Raw genomic sequence first — 13,557 nt, forward strand, 5'->3', positions numbered from 1 at the left:
CAGTGCTGGTGAGGTTTGCCCGCACAGCGGGATCACCACGGCACCTGGCTCTAAACACGTTGGCCTGCCCACGGCTGGCTCCCGATAACACACATCCACACACACAGCACAGAAAGCAAGGCCAAGCAGAAAATGATCAGAGGAAGGGTTTAATGAGAAGCTGGGTAGACGGCAGTGGTGTGGCACAGGACTGGCAGACAAGAGCGCTGCTTCCATGAGACCCTCCCCGTTTACCCACCCTCCCAATCTTCTCACACCCGCCTTGACTCCTTCCTTCCTCTGCGCCTGTCTCTTCCCAAACGACACGCCCCCAAGTGCTTTTCCCCCATCAGCCCCAGTTTTGCCGCATCCCTACCCAAAACTGGCATTTCTGCTGACGTTACCCGGCTCCCCTCAGCCTAGCACGGCATTACTGACACACCACAGGGGCCTTGCAAGGTGCCCCCAATCCTCCCTTCAGCTGTACGTGAGGTTTGACCATCTTCCCCTTAAATGTCAGCAAAGTCTGCCCACCTTCACTGCAGCCATCGGTCATTTCTGTCAGCTTCTCGCTCCACTACTTGTGTTCAGCAGTTTCTCATAGCATGACCAGCGGTTTCTCACCGTCTTTTCAGTGAGCTAAACCTCAGGGCAGGGCCTGGACATCTGCCTGCATAACACAGGAAGATGTGTTTCAAAGACAAAAACAAAGAAAGAGAAGTGCAGACACCCCAGATTATCCCAGCTGCAGTACGCGGCGGCGCTAAGGAGACGTTCCCGAGAAACAGGTAGGGTGCGACGACCCACCGCAGCCAAACGTCTGGTTCCAGGTTTCGTACAGCTCCAGGTCCTTTGAGGAGACGCTGGGCCGCACCGTTCTGAAGGCACTCTCAAAGTCCAGAAAAGCAATAGGCCGCACTTGCTCTGGTGCGATGGTTGCAATGTCCGTCGCCTGGAGGCTGCGGATAGGGCCCAGAGAGGCTTCTCGGCAGAGCTGTGCCATGTCTGCCCCAGAAAATCCATTCGATTTCTTAACTATGACGTCCAGCTCCCCTTCACTTAGAGAGCAGTGCTCCTTTGACATTAGGCGGGTAACGATCTGCTTCCTGGCCGAGGCTTCTGGAAGAGGGATGTACAGTCTCTTCACTAGTCTCCTCCGGGCAGCTTCGTCGATCTCCTGGGGCCGATTCGTTGCTCCGACCACTAGAATACGATCTTCAGAGGAGGTTGCTGCCCCATCTAACTGGACCAGAAATTCCGTTTTTATCCGTCTCGACGACTCGTGCTCCCCATCTCCACGCTGGGACAACAGCGAGTCGATTTCATCGATGAAAATCACTGCTGGCTGCTGACATCGTGCCACAGCGAACAGCGCACGGACCATCTTTTCCCCCTCGCCTACCCACTTGGAAGTCAGAGAGGAGGCGCTGATGCTAAAAAAAGTCGCTCCCGACTGGCACGCGATGCACTTGCCTATAAGAGTCTTGCCAGTCCCAGGGGGCCCAAAGAGAAGAATTCCTTTTGGAGGACCACGTAACCCGGTGAAGATGTCTGGCCTCAGCATGGGCCAGACCACTATTTCTTTGATGGTAGCTTTAGCAAACTCAACCCCGGCAATGTCGTCCCAGCTGACAGGAGGCCCGTGGTCCATGATCTCATGCATGATGAGTTCAACCATTTTTGGCTCTATGTTTCTCAGCCGCTCATCTACAAGCGGCGGCGGATCCGCCGGCCCTCTCGCATGAGGTTTACACTGCGCTTCTCCGTTCTCATTCCCGTCCTGTTTTGGAACCGGAGGAACAAACTTGCCAAACGGACCCCGAGATCTGCCTGCGCCCAGGGACTTCTTTACGCCTCCGTACGAGGCGACTGGGGCACGCTGGGGCAGGTGCTGAGATTTCTTCTGCTGATCCACCCACAGCTGTTCTTTTGCAGTTCTAAAACCAGGAACGCTGCTCTCCTCATCTCTGTTTCTGCTCCCTGAAAGACTGCTGGTTTCAGTACCAACAGAAGCCTGGCACGGGGCAAGGCTGGGAGCCACCGCGCTGCCTTCATCAGCCAGGCCATAAAACGCTCTTCTTTTTCCAGAACTTGCGGACCAGGCAGGTGTAGCTGACTGACCAGGAAGAGACAGATGTCGTCCATCACGACAGCTGCTCGACGGTTTCAGAGAACTGCCTCGTGCCGCTTCTTTACTTCCAAACAGCGGAGTTGCCTGGAAACCTGTAGGAAGCTGTTCCTTGAAGGAGGCTGAGGTGGCAGGACGGGCAGCCGAAGTTTCGGTCGCAGCAGGCACGCCGCTTTGAGGAGACTCTGCCGGTGAGGGCTGCCCAAGGAGATCGGGTCCCCGACCTGCGCATTTTGCTGGGCCAGCACAGAGTTCAGTCTCTCCGGCGCCACTGGGGACGCCGAGCTGAGGAAGACCTGGAGCGGCGGAGGCACCAAGACCTTTATCAGCTGGGGCACAGGCATCTGCCGGTGCCACCCCAGAGCTTCGGAAATTTTTGCCAGCCTGCATCCGCTCTTGCACACGCTTTAACCCAAATACATTATCTGTTGTCAGGGCAGATTGCCACTTGTCACTGTCGTTTTGCCGGCACTTTGCCAAAGTCAAAATGTTTTCAGCGTAGTTATTCAAGCCAGTCTCTATGTTGTCAGAGTCAATAATTGCAGAGTATTTCTCTGCATACTTTCTAAACAGGTTGGTGGCACAGGCCTGAGAGATCTCGGAGTTTGCCCACGCGTACTGTACGCGCAGGATTTGGGCACGGTATTCATCTGCCTTCTGCCCGGGCGTGCAGGCGCCAGAGGTAACAGCAAAGTAGCTCTTCTGCCAGTCACTCAGGTGCAGCGCGCTGCGGCCGGGGGTCTCCATCACTGACTCTGAAACACATGGAAAGCACCTGCTGTTACGAAACACATTTCACAGCTATTTCCTTTGGCTGCTTCCCCCCCCCTTTCTAAATACACACCCAGGCAAAAACAGACATTATTTTAACTGGGAGAAATAGCACAGTGGCTCTTGCAAGCTACTCCACCAGTCTGGACACTTTACCGTTTCCAAAAAACAACCAGCTTTGTGGTGTAAAGCCATTTTGACTGCAGTTCTCTTTTCTTCCTTGTTCAAAGAAAGAAAAGGACAAGAGGAAAAAAAATAAAGTAAGGAAAAAGAGAGTTTGCTTCTGACCAGGGGTCTCCTGGGGAGGTAGGTAGACTGTAGAGAATGGTACCAGACGGCCAAACAAAAACTGGCCTCGCTAAATGAAGTCACCAGCGCTTTCACTCTTACTTGACACAATATGGCACAGCGCAGGGGCGGACAGGCTATACGTCACTGTCGGAATGAGGACATTCATTACAGTGATGGTAACAAAAATGAAACAAGGAAGCTAATAAATAAAACTACATCCAATGCCTGCAAGGGGAGCTAAGAGTGGAACGAATAAGCCTGAAGGTAGCAAACTTTCAGATTAAGGAAATATTTAGAGTCATAGCAAGCGTTCAAGACTATTTATTCCATTCAGAATGTACTAAAATCTCCCCATTTTATATTTCAGAGAAACAAAGCTCTCCTGTGTTTAAAGCCGTGCCTGTTTCTCAGGCTTAGAAAGCAGAATTTAAATTCCTTCAGGGATTTTTCAGTTTAAGAAGTAGGAAAGATGGCATTTGGCTAGGAAGGAGCATTGTGCCAGACTTGAAAAGATACGCTCATGTTTACGATGTATTTTCAGTTGGACTAGATGACAGCGTAGGTCCCTTCCAACTGAAATATTCCGTTCTGTTCCAGTTTCAAAGAAGTCTTTCTCTGCAACGTATCACACACAGAGACATTGCTGGTTATGTCAAGAATTCACAATTTCAGAAGAGATGCAGGCGCAAGCCAGTTAATGTATGCGTACATACATGACACATAGACTGTGTGTATATATGTAGGTGTAACACACAAGACAGAGCTGAAGGAAGATGGGGCAGGGCAAGGTGGTCCCTCTCTAGTTCCTTCCAAGAAGTCTTGCATCAGCGCAATCCGATTATGGCAGCAGGGGTTACGCACATAGAAACAATAAGGAGATAAATCATTTCAGTTTGCATTTTCTTGGACTTTGGCCCAACTTTGTAGAGCTGTTTAGAAAAAAAGTCAAAACATCTTTTACCCACAAATCCAGGGCCTTTACAGGGGAAGCCCATTTAAAAAACCAATACAAAATTAAGATTTCTTCTGAAAAATCACGGCCAACTTTTGCACCGTGAGGAGCCTAACTTGCACCTACGGGATGCCCACCACAAGCCACGCCCACCACAACCCACCCGCAGCTGGGCGGGAGCTGGGGGGCTGCAGCCTTCTGTTTCTTTTCTCTGGGCAGCGACTAAACAACGCACGAAATAACTGTCCCCGTGTGCACAACCTTTCCGTAACTGTTGAATCGAAGACATCACATGAAACGCAAAAGCTAAGTTCAGAGGAAGCTTAGCAGCAGGCATTTGCCCCCATGGAATAGCCCACAGATTTACGTCACTCAGGACATAAAATCTCAAGATCGCCACCGCCGCCTAAGGATTTAGTGACCATCTTCACGGCCCTGAGGGAAGGTCCTAACAAGCGGCGGCCAGTTTAAAAGGCCGGTTCGATTTTTTTCTCCTTAAGCGCCTTCTAACGCACGTTCTCTCCCCAGCCGGGGCCCCGTCGGGTGCCCTCACGGCTGCGCTGCTTCCCGGCAAGAGCCGGCCAAAGGCGCGCTCGGACGGCCAGCCCTCCCCCACAGCCCAGCCCGTTCGGGGCGCGCCCGTGGGCACCGCACCCCCACACGCGCCCCCCACCCCGGGGACTCATCACAGCGCGGCCAGCGACGGACTCCCGCGCGCGGCGCCCGGCCCCAGCCGGCGGGGCGGTACGTGACGCCCCGACCCGCCCGCGGGTGCCATCGCGCCCGGACCCACCCGAGCCCGGGAAAGCCCGCTGGCCGCGGGCACGGCAGCGCGGCGGGCAGCACGCCGGCCGCCCAGGCGAGGCGAGGCGCGGACCCCGGCGGCTGCTGAGCCCGCACACGCCGGCGCGGCTCCGCCGGCGCTGGGCCCCGCAGCCCCGGCCGCCCTCACCGGCGCGGCCTCCAGCAGGCCGCCCCACCCCGCCGCGCCGGGGCGGGGAAGCCGCGACCAGAGTCCCGAGGCTTCCCCCGCGGCCCTCGCCCGCGGAAGAGGCCGGGCCGGGACAGGACAGGCCGGGCCGGGCCGGGCCGGGCCGCCCGTGCGGGACCAGCCGCGGAGGCGCAGCGGGGGGCCAGAGGGGCGCGACGGTCGCCAACCGCCTCCGCCCAGCGCGCGCCCCTCGCCGGCAACCGGCGACCGCCCACCGCACCCACCGGCCGCAGCCGCCTCGGATCCAGCAGCCGCCTCGGATCCCGCGCCCGCTCTGCCCCAGGCACCGCCCGCTCCCGCCCACCAATCGGATAACAGGGCTCTGGGAGCCGCAACCAATCGCAACTCGGAAGGGCGGGCCGGGCGGGAGGCGGGAGGGCTCGCTGAGCCACCGTCACCCGCTCAGGCTTATCGGGGCAGGCGAGCCTTCCTGCTCCCTATTGGCTGCGCCTCAGGCGCCCGCCCTCCAATAGGCGAGGGATCCGTGCCTTTGGAGGCGGGACGGCCTCGTTCCGCCCCGCCCCGCCCCGCCCCGCCCGCCGCTCGCGGGCAACGCCGCGTCCTGCCGAGTCCCCCCGGCCCCGCCCCCCCACGCCCCCAGCGGAGCCGCGGTGTCCGTGTCCTCGTGCCCGCCCGTCCGTCCGTCCCCGGGCCCCTCGCGTCGTCCCGTCCCCCCACTCGATGCCCCCCCCCCCCCTTGGCCCTGTGCGTCGTGTCCGTCTGCTGTAACTGACTGAAGGGTTAAACTTGCAGCTTGAGCCGTTATCAACCCAAACGCACATCCTGAGAAATACAAACGACTCCATGAGCCAAGCTGTGAGAGGAGTTCAAGGTTCACGAGCTGAGAAACCTCAAGGACCGGTAACAGAAAGAAACACCCTCCCGCAAGGAAGATCGAGGGGTGCCACGACCATGAAGCAACGACAGCAGCGAGAGCCGCCCCAGTAACTGGGGGAAAGGCAATTGCGGCAGGGGGAGGTTGCTGCCGCCAACTCCGTTGCGGGACGAAAGGAGCACCCCCCGACTCCTCTTGAGCGTCTGCAGTGAGTTAAAATCACACCGTAGCTTTCAACTTAAGCGAAGAAAATACAGGCCACGGGAAGCAGAGGTTGCTCGGTCAGGCCAATGATTATGGATTAGGTAGGCGTGGTGGTTAACTGTCACGTATGAACGTCAAAAAGGAATTATGGTAGGTGCGCGTGCAAGGCGGAAAGATCCCCCAGGCACCCGGCGCCGAATAAAGCACGCCTGCTCTTCAACACGCCCAGTGTTAAGGAGTTTTATTCTGGGTTTTTGGTGACAATTTGGCGACCCAGGTGGGACACTTTGTCCAAAGCTCGACGGATCCACAGGATCGAGAGGACTCCGGTGCCACCGAAGGTGTTTCGGGGAGATCCTCCGATCCCCTGGTTCCGTGGGTTCAGGGCAATACCCCTGGGATTTCTTAAGGTATTACTGAGGACACACCCATAAGTCGGGAGAGTAATCTCCCGCCGGACTGGGCTCTAAAGGGATACAAAAGGAGAACACAGGTAAGGGAAGGCTTGTTTGCACGCAGTTACAGGGACGCCCGGAGTGCCAGCCGTAAGGGTAAGGGAAGGCTTGTTTGCATGAAGTGCCAGCCGTAAGGGGTTGTTTGCAGGTGGTATCAGCCATACGGGGGGGGTGAGCGTGTGTGTTCTGTGCTGTGTGTTGATCGATCAATCAAGGGTGCTATTCTGTTATAATATGGGATCTGGGCAGTCCTCAGAGGAATTTTTAAAAAAACACCTTTGGGATGTTTATTGAAACACCGGAGGGATGGGGTTGTGGGGATTGGCTCTCTTACAAGGAAACAGTTAATTGAATGTTGTAGTCATTGGTGGCAGGTGTATATTTTGGAAGGTCAAGAGAAATGGCCTAAGAATGGAACTCTGCAGTATAATACTGTATTGCAACTAATGTTGTTTTGCCGGCACGTGGGGAAAGGGGATGAAGTACCGTATGTTGGTTTGTTCTTTGCATTGTGAGATCCCCCGGAGTGGCGGAAGGATTGCTATTTAGTGCCAAGTGACCGTATGGTTTTAGCTTTAGAAAAGGATCAAGGGAAAAGGCCTAAGAGGTGTTGTTCAGCTTGTAGCACTGGGAAGCATTGCATCAAGTATGGGAGAGCAGAGGAGGAAGATGTAGAGCTTTTGGTGGCCCCAAGGCAAAGGAGGCCAGAGTTGCCACAGCGAGAGAGGGGTAGAAGGAGGGAGGACGAGTCAAGTTCAGAGGCCACGTGCCGACAGTACGTGTGCTGATTTTTTGGTTACCGCTGCTGGCCCAGGGTGTTCCCAGAGCCAGATATGCCTGCGCACACTTCGGGACAGCACCTGTGGCGAAGGTTTGGTTCTTCAGCTGAGGATGACAGCAGCCAGGAAGGAAGAGGCTAGAGAATTCAGAAGCTTCTTGCCCATGCGGGCCCCTTTTGATAGCAGCAGAAGACGGCACCGCGGAGACAAACCCTTCCTGCCAGGCACAGGAGGCAGGCCCTGGCACTTATGTGCGTCCGGCGACTGCGAGAGCAGAAGTGCTGCGGCTCCTCCTGTGCGGAAGCCGATGGTTGCCCAAAATGGCAGGGCAGCCACCTCTCCCCAGCCTACCCTGCCATTCCTTTCTCTCCTCTTGGTAAGAAGGCACTCTGGGTGTCCTTCCTTCCCTTCAGAGCAGGCTGGGCAAGCACAGTCCCGGGCTCCCCTCAGCCACCGCCCTCGCGGTGATCGAGCTCCCTGGGAAATGAGCCCAGACGTGAGCCCTGGCTCGCCCAGGGAGCACCGGAGCTGAGGTGATGCACCGGGACAGGTCAAACAGAGGCTGCGCAGGCCAGGTACGGCTCCTTTGCCTGCGCTGCCCAACAGCCGCCGGCACCAGGGTCGCGCCGTGCAGCTGCCACCCTTGGCGGAGGTTCGGGTGGTATCGATGGGCACCCGCGCCCTTTGTGCACCCTTTGTGCCCTGCGAGGAGGCAGGGCTAACAAAACGGGCCGCTGCCTCCCCCTCCCCGATCGCGCCTGAGCTGCAAACCAAAGCCCAAGCTGGGCAGCGGGCTCCAGGGGCAGATGCGGCTGCAGGACCGTACAGAACCTTACGGAAGGGTCAGCAACGACCCCGCTTATGGACCGGCGTTATTCAGACTCGTGTTGCCGCGGATGAAACTTCCCGCAGCAGCTCGCGTTTGCAAAGTATTTGTCTGAAGAACACGTTGAGAAGAAGTCGCCGATGGTGCAAAGCAGGGCACTGACGTGACCTGAGCGTGGAGGTGGGACCCCTCACAGCACACCTGGCATGACTAAAATGGGAGAAGCTTGGTTAACAGCAAGACAGACACTAGTCATAGTTTTGTTTCCATTTATTACTGCTGCCAGTTAAGACCTACGTGTCTCTTTAATGGCCTTTGGAAACAGATTTTAAAGCAATTTGACAGCACACAAATTATAATAAAAGCGCACTGAACGTCTGATTGTTTTTCCATTTAGGTCATAGAGCCTCTACAAATGCTACATAGATATTATTACTGTTATCATCATTATTTAATCTGCCCCCACCACCCTGGGCTTCAGGGTTCTCAAGTTTCATTTCTCATTTGCTCCTGTATTTGAGCGCTTCAAGTTCACGCATGCCTCAAGGTTTAGACTGCTGTTGTAAGGCACCTGCAGTGCGAGTACCACTCCTCAAACATGGTAACGTTACAGGAGACAACAACAACAACAACAGCAACAACAGCAACAGCAACAACAAAACCAACAACCGTGAGCAGAATCTTACATATAAAGGCAAGAGAAAATTAGAAATTTCATAATTATAATGCAGTTGAGCATAATATATTAGCAAGGCTTTCACAAATACATACCCTTTCAATATTCCCCCCCCTCAGTAATAAAATATATTTATCATCTGCCATCATCATTAAGAATGTAGGTATTGTACTAGCACTCGACTAGATTAAAAAAAAAAAAATATGGTTACGGAAAAGTTACTTTCCTCCCTCCTTCTCTAGCGGCCACACCGTCTCCCTTGAGATACGGACATTCTCCTAACGCACAGTTCTGAGATTGTGTAATTACTTTTAGCATCAGACAGCGTCAGTTGGCACAGACTCCATTAGCTTTTGCACACGAGGCACAGTAAATCCAGGGTCACGTAGTAACTATTCATAAATACAGTATTTCTCACTTACAGATAGGTTGCAAAGCTACAGAACAGAAACAGCAGTCACGTTCTTCTGTCAGAAATGTTCTTTTCTAGTATTTTGTTCTTGAGTTGATTACAAAGCCCAGATTCCTTTTCAGATGACCTAACATTAATACTCTACGTAGGAATTAGGAAGGTATGAGAGACCGAATAGTAAGGCGGCCTTCACCAACTACATATTCAAATCCTCCCAGAACGTCAGGAAAACCAGAACTGTGAATTTCAGATTTCTGTTTTGGGCTGGCCTTGGGGAAGTGTCGTTCCAGGGCTCTTGTCGCTGCCGTTCGTTGGAAGATTTACTTAGGTCTCTTCTTTGCAAACAAGAATGAAGTAACTTTTGCTGCTGTATTTCTAATACTTTAAATTAACCCTTATCCTAAATTCTTTGCCAAAAGGAGTTTTGGTGTCTGGACGACGGCCTCTTCTAAAAGTGACACCCACGTGCTGAAAAACGTTTACCTGGCTGTTAGTTTTGGCAGCACCTTCCCACAAGTGTCCAGAGGGACCCCTGTCTGATTCTGGGCTCTTGGGAATGTTTCACCTCCCCTGGGTTGGACGTGCATCCTGCCCGCGTCCCCGTGCTACAGCAGTTCGAGGCTCACGCTGGCGTGCACCATCCACCTCTGCTCTGGTTTCCATGGGGAGGCGCTCCCCAAAATCCTCTGATGTCAGCCTAGTGTTGCCTGACCGTACGCTTTTCTTTTCCAGTTCTTCTTAGTTAGATTTTTCATTTCAGTTATAGTCAGATAAGCCCAACGCAACTCCATTTCATTTCAGTGCAATTACCCTGGATTTACTCTATGATAGCTTTGATCAGGACCTGATCTATTTTTTTTTTTCCTGGACAGACCTGGTTATATATTTCACATGGAAAATACTGCTCTGTCTCACCAAGAAGGTGGAATTCCTCTCTGGCTCCTAGATTCTACTGTTTCCATAACATAAAAGCTGCAAAACCGTATCGGTGCGGACCCTATTTGCTGGGGATGAACACAGTTTCCCAAGTCATGAACTAACATAGAAATTTACGTAGAAATAACTGTCTGGGATTTCTGCTTTCAGAACGGCAGAAGTACTTACTAAAGTCAGGTATTGTTTCGGACTTTCATTTCAGCTCTTTACCTGCCTTGGACAAGGTGACACATCAACGGTTTGTGTCAAGGACACGTCATTTGACTTTCTCTGAAGGCCAATTGTTTTCCAATACTTCCATGTTCTGTGCGTCACTGTTAATGGAAGAGAACCGCCGAGGGGGGCACCACAGCATATTTTGGGGGCTGGTGCTCTTAACTTCTGTTTGCATTGTAATTTGCTACCTTGTGTGCTAGCTAATTTGAGAAGCAGAGAGTAACGTTTTAGCCATCCCATTTCTTAGCGCATTTGTCAAAGATTTATTACACAACGCAGTAAGCAGAATGGCAACCATAAAAAGAAATCACAACTCTATTTCACAGAACGTAGCTTACAGATTCTTTTCAAGTAATCGCTGCTTAGAGTAACATGGTTGAAAATATAGAACGCCAGGTAGCACAGGGCTTTTGACAAAACTCTTGGGAAGGAGCTTTTAAGAGGCCTCATTATGAATGATCAGAGTGAAAACCGAGAGCCAGCGCAACCTATTTGCCGAGGTTTGACAAAATGGCTGTTTGAAAAGCAAACCCTTTGGAAGAAAGCAGAGAGCCGCCGTAGGGAGGGTTTGCGTTCGCTCAGTGCTCCCTCCCCCCGGTGTGGCTGTGTAGTGAAGGAAGCCTTGAAGTCCCAACCTCATTTACAAAATTACTGCAGCAAGCGTGTCATGACACGATAGTGCCCCACACCATGACGCCACCACTTGTGCGTGCCTGTTTAGACAGGACGTGGACAGTGTCATGACCAGGTTACTGAACTTCCCCCAGCTTGGACTCTTTCTGAAGGCACAGTAATGCTAAATTGCTTGGTTGTAACACCTCAGTGTTTCATCTGTGAAGAAAGGAGTGGGTGCGCTAGAGGTTAATGGGGGCGACGGAGGGAGCACTAACCCTTCCACTTCCGTTGCCTGGTTCGGTACGTGCTCTTGATTACAGACTGGTAAGAAACGACGGCTCGAGCCGCCACGGCTGCGTGCCATGGCAAGAGGAAGCTACGGTACAGAGAAGGAATGACTAAGGTTACAACACAACTTGCCGGCAAGGGTTTTGCTGCTGCAGACGGGCTATATAACAACAGGTTTTGCACTCTTTTCCTTCATAACTTCACTTTCCCGCCTGCCCCTGAAATAAAACTTGGCAACACAGAGAAAGCCACTTAATTACCTCCTCCCCACTGCTGCTTCACTGCTGTTACTGCTGGTGGTAGTTTTGCTGCCATGTTTTCAGAAGATCGGTTGCCAGCTGTGAGATGTGCTGCCAGGCAAACCTGATGTGGGTGGATTCCACTGTGCGGGCACAAATAGCAAAACGTAGCACAAACTTCTCTCGCAGGTGGCACGGGACCAGATGGATCTTCTTGGCCTCATTTATGCTTTTAAGAAGAGCCTTGTTCAGTTCATTTGAGCCCTGAAATCGTTGTAAATCAACAGATATGGTGATGGATTTCAAAAGCCAGTTTGGAACATGTGAATCCCACCGAGCAGCCGAGCCCAAGTGCCACCAGTAACATGCAGCCGCTTTCTCCCCTCTCGGTCCTTTGCCGTCAAAGGATTACAAACATGACGGCACAAGAGACAGTTTTTCAGCCACAACGGGATTCATGGATTACCTGGGTTTTAGAGGCTGGGGTTTAGAACTGTGTTCACACTGGGCGTTTGTGATAGCTGACTGCTGGTTTTGTGCCCTAAGGTCGTGAGCGATGTAGCTTCAAGTAAAAGCATTCAGCCCCGTGCTGATCTTGAGCGCTATAATTTTATTCTTTGGGGAACTATCTTAGCTATCGCACAGCCTTTACTCTTCTGCTACGCTGCTGGTAACCCAGAATTGCCAGAGATGCTAGGAGCTTCTGCGCTATAACCGCAGTGTTCCCTTACTGAACGCTGGCTGCGGTAAAAGAGCCACAAATGGACAAACCCGTCCATTCGGCAGCGGTTTTGTTACTGTAGTGGCATCGGCCTTCTTGACGACATCCAGATCAGCACACACGTTCTCTCAAATCTGCCCAGGTGTGGCTTGCCTGCTTTGCCTTTTCCATATGAAACCAAGGCATGACGGAGAGACAGTTTCCCGTTGGGACTGAGGAGAATTGTATTATTCTCCTGGTTTTGGATCCTAGTGGGGTTAGAGCTGAACCCAAGGCAAAACCTAGTTTGACTGAGGCCAAGTTGCCAGGGAATTTGCATGAGTGCCTGAAATTCATGGCTTAGCCTTAGCCTTGTAGGAGATATTCGGGCAACTTGGGTCAGTCACTGGTGACGACGGTGCCCTGCTTTCTTATCAGAGGTGATCCATCATTAAAATGAGGATCCTTGCCTTTAATATGAAATGCATAGCTAACTAACTCTTAGGCAACACAAGCAGTTATACGATGGTAAGTTAATGCCTTGGCAGGAGTGACGGGGGGGAGGAGAAAGATTTCTGTATCTTTCTTCTGTTCTGCTCTCACAGTTGCCCCGAGGGGCTGCTGTGACACGCGGGTGTCACGTCAAATTGAAGTTAGGAGTGCCTAATGCTCTCCCAGAGCTTAGAGGAGGCAGCGGCCAGCTCTGATTGAGTCTGTCGGCTTTGGTAAGACCATGTTCTCACCTCCTTGGAGAAATGACTAGCTTGACTGGTATTGAATTGCAGACATGACAAGGAGGCCAAAAACTAACCCTTTGGCAGGACACGTTTGATGAAATAGTTGCAACCTGAAAGTCATCGATTATTACTCCATCTGCTCAACAATGTGACAGGCCAAAAATTAAAAGCTGCAGCTAAGCACAAAAATAAAACCAGATTTCTCAAGAACAAAGGAAGAAGAACTATTTCATGCTTTTACAGCTGTGCAGCATTGCAGTTCAAGTCCCCTGTCCCTTCGTCCTACTGTAACTGCAGAGAAGTTGCAAGTATCCGAAGAGGCACTTCAATACCAGTTACAGAAATCACAGGAGGACTTTTGAAAGAGTGACGTAGAAAGCAAATAAAGCTGCAGAAATGCCTATAAAACGCTCTCTCTTCATTTAGAAGCTTCATTTAAAAGCTTTGCTTTCTTTTCTGGGGCAGGGAAGGCAAGCGATGCAAACGCTGCTGTTTCAACATTGGTTTTCAGCAGAATCACGCCTTTA

At 52.4% G+C, this 13,557-nt stretch overlaps 2 protein-coding genes across 5 annotated transcripts in view; both read right to left on the reverse strand.

The window, feature by feature from the left end:
• Nucleotides 1-228: 228 nt before the first annotated feature.
• Nucleotides 229-5,411, reverse strand: FIGNL1 (fidgetin like 1). 4 transcript variants are annotated; one of them, XM_064443313.1, is made up of 3 exons: nucleotides 5,337-5,411; nucleotides 3,883-3,987; nucleotides 229-3,784 (listed from the first exon to the last, which is right to left on the reverse strand). In XM_064443313.1, the coding sequence occupies exon 3, from the start codon at nucleotides 2,852-2,854 to the stop codon at nucleotides 743-745; it is 2,112 nt and encodes a 703-aa protein (XP_064299383.1). In that variant the 5' UTR covers nucleotides 2,855-3,784; nucleotides 3,883-3,987; nucleotides 5,337-5,411; the 3' UTR covers nucleotides 229-742. The 4 variants fall into 4 exon arrangements, with proteins under 4 accessions (XP_064299383.1, XP_009503160.2, XP_064299384.1 ...); XM_009504865.2 differs by lacking the exon at nucleotides 5,337-5,411 and having other exon boundaries at nucleotides 229-2,856; nucleotides 3,686-3,784; nucleotides 3,883-4,575; XM_064443314.1 differs by lacking the exon at nucleotides 3,883-3,987 and having other exon boundaries at nucleotides 229-2,862; nucleotides 5,337-5,393.
• A 6,221-nt stretch (nucleotides 5,412-11,632) lies between these two features.
• LOC135311969 (aromatic-L-amino-acid decarboxylase-like) overlaps nucleotides 11,633-13,557 on the reverse strand; it is a 40,708-nt gene continuing 38,783 nt past the window's right edge. Inside the window, 1 exon segment of the mRNA XM_064443324.1 lies at nucleotides 11,633-11,857. Within this exon segment, the coding sequence (XP_064299394.1) occupies nucleotides 11,633-11,857 (225 nt within the window).

The sequence above is a fragment of the Phalacrocorax carbo genome, chromosome 2 (genome assembly GCF_963921805.1).
Source record: "Phalacrocorax carbo chromosome 2, bPhaCar2.1, whole genome shotgun sequence".
Lineage (NCBI taxonomy): Eukaryota > Metazoa > Chordata > Aves > Suliformes > Phalacrocoracidae > Phalacrocorax > Phalacrocorax carbo.

Excerpts from the sequence above, each read along its gene's own strand:
- FIGNL1 (XM_064443313.1), bottom strand. The coding sequence starts at position 2,854 with ATGGAGACCCCCGGCCGCAGCGCGCTGCACCTGAGTGACTGGCAGAAG.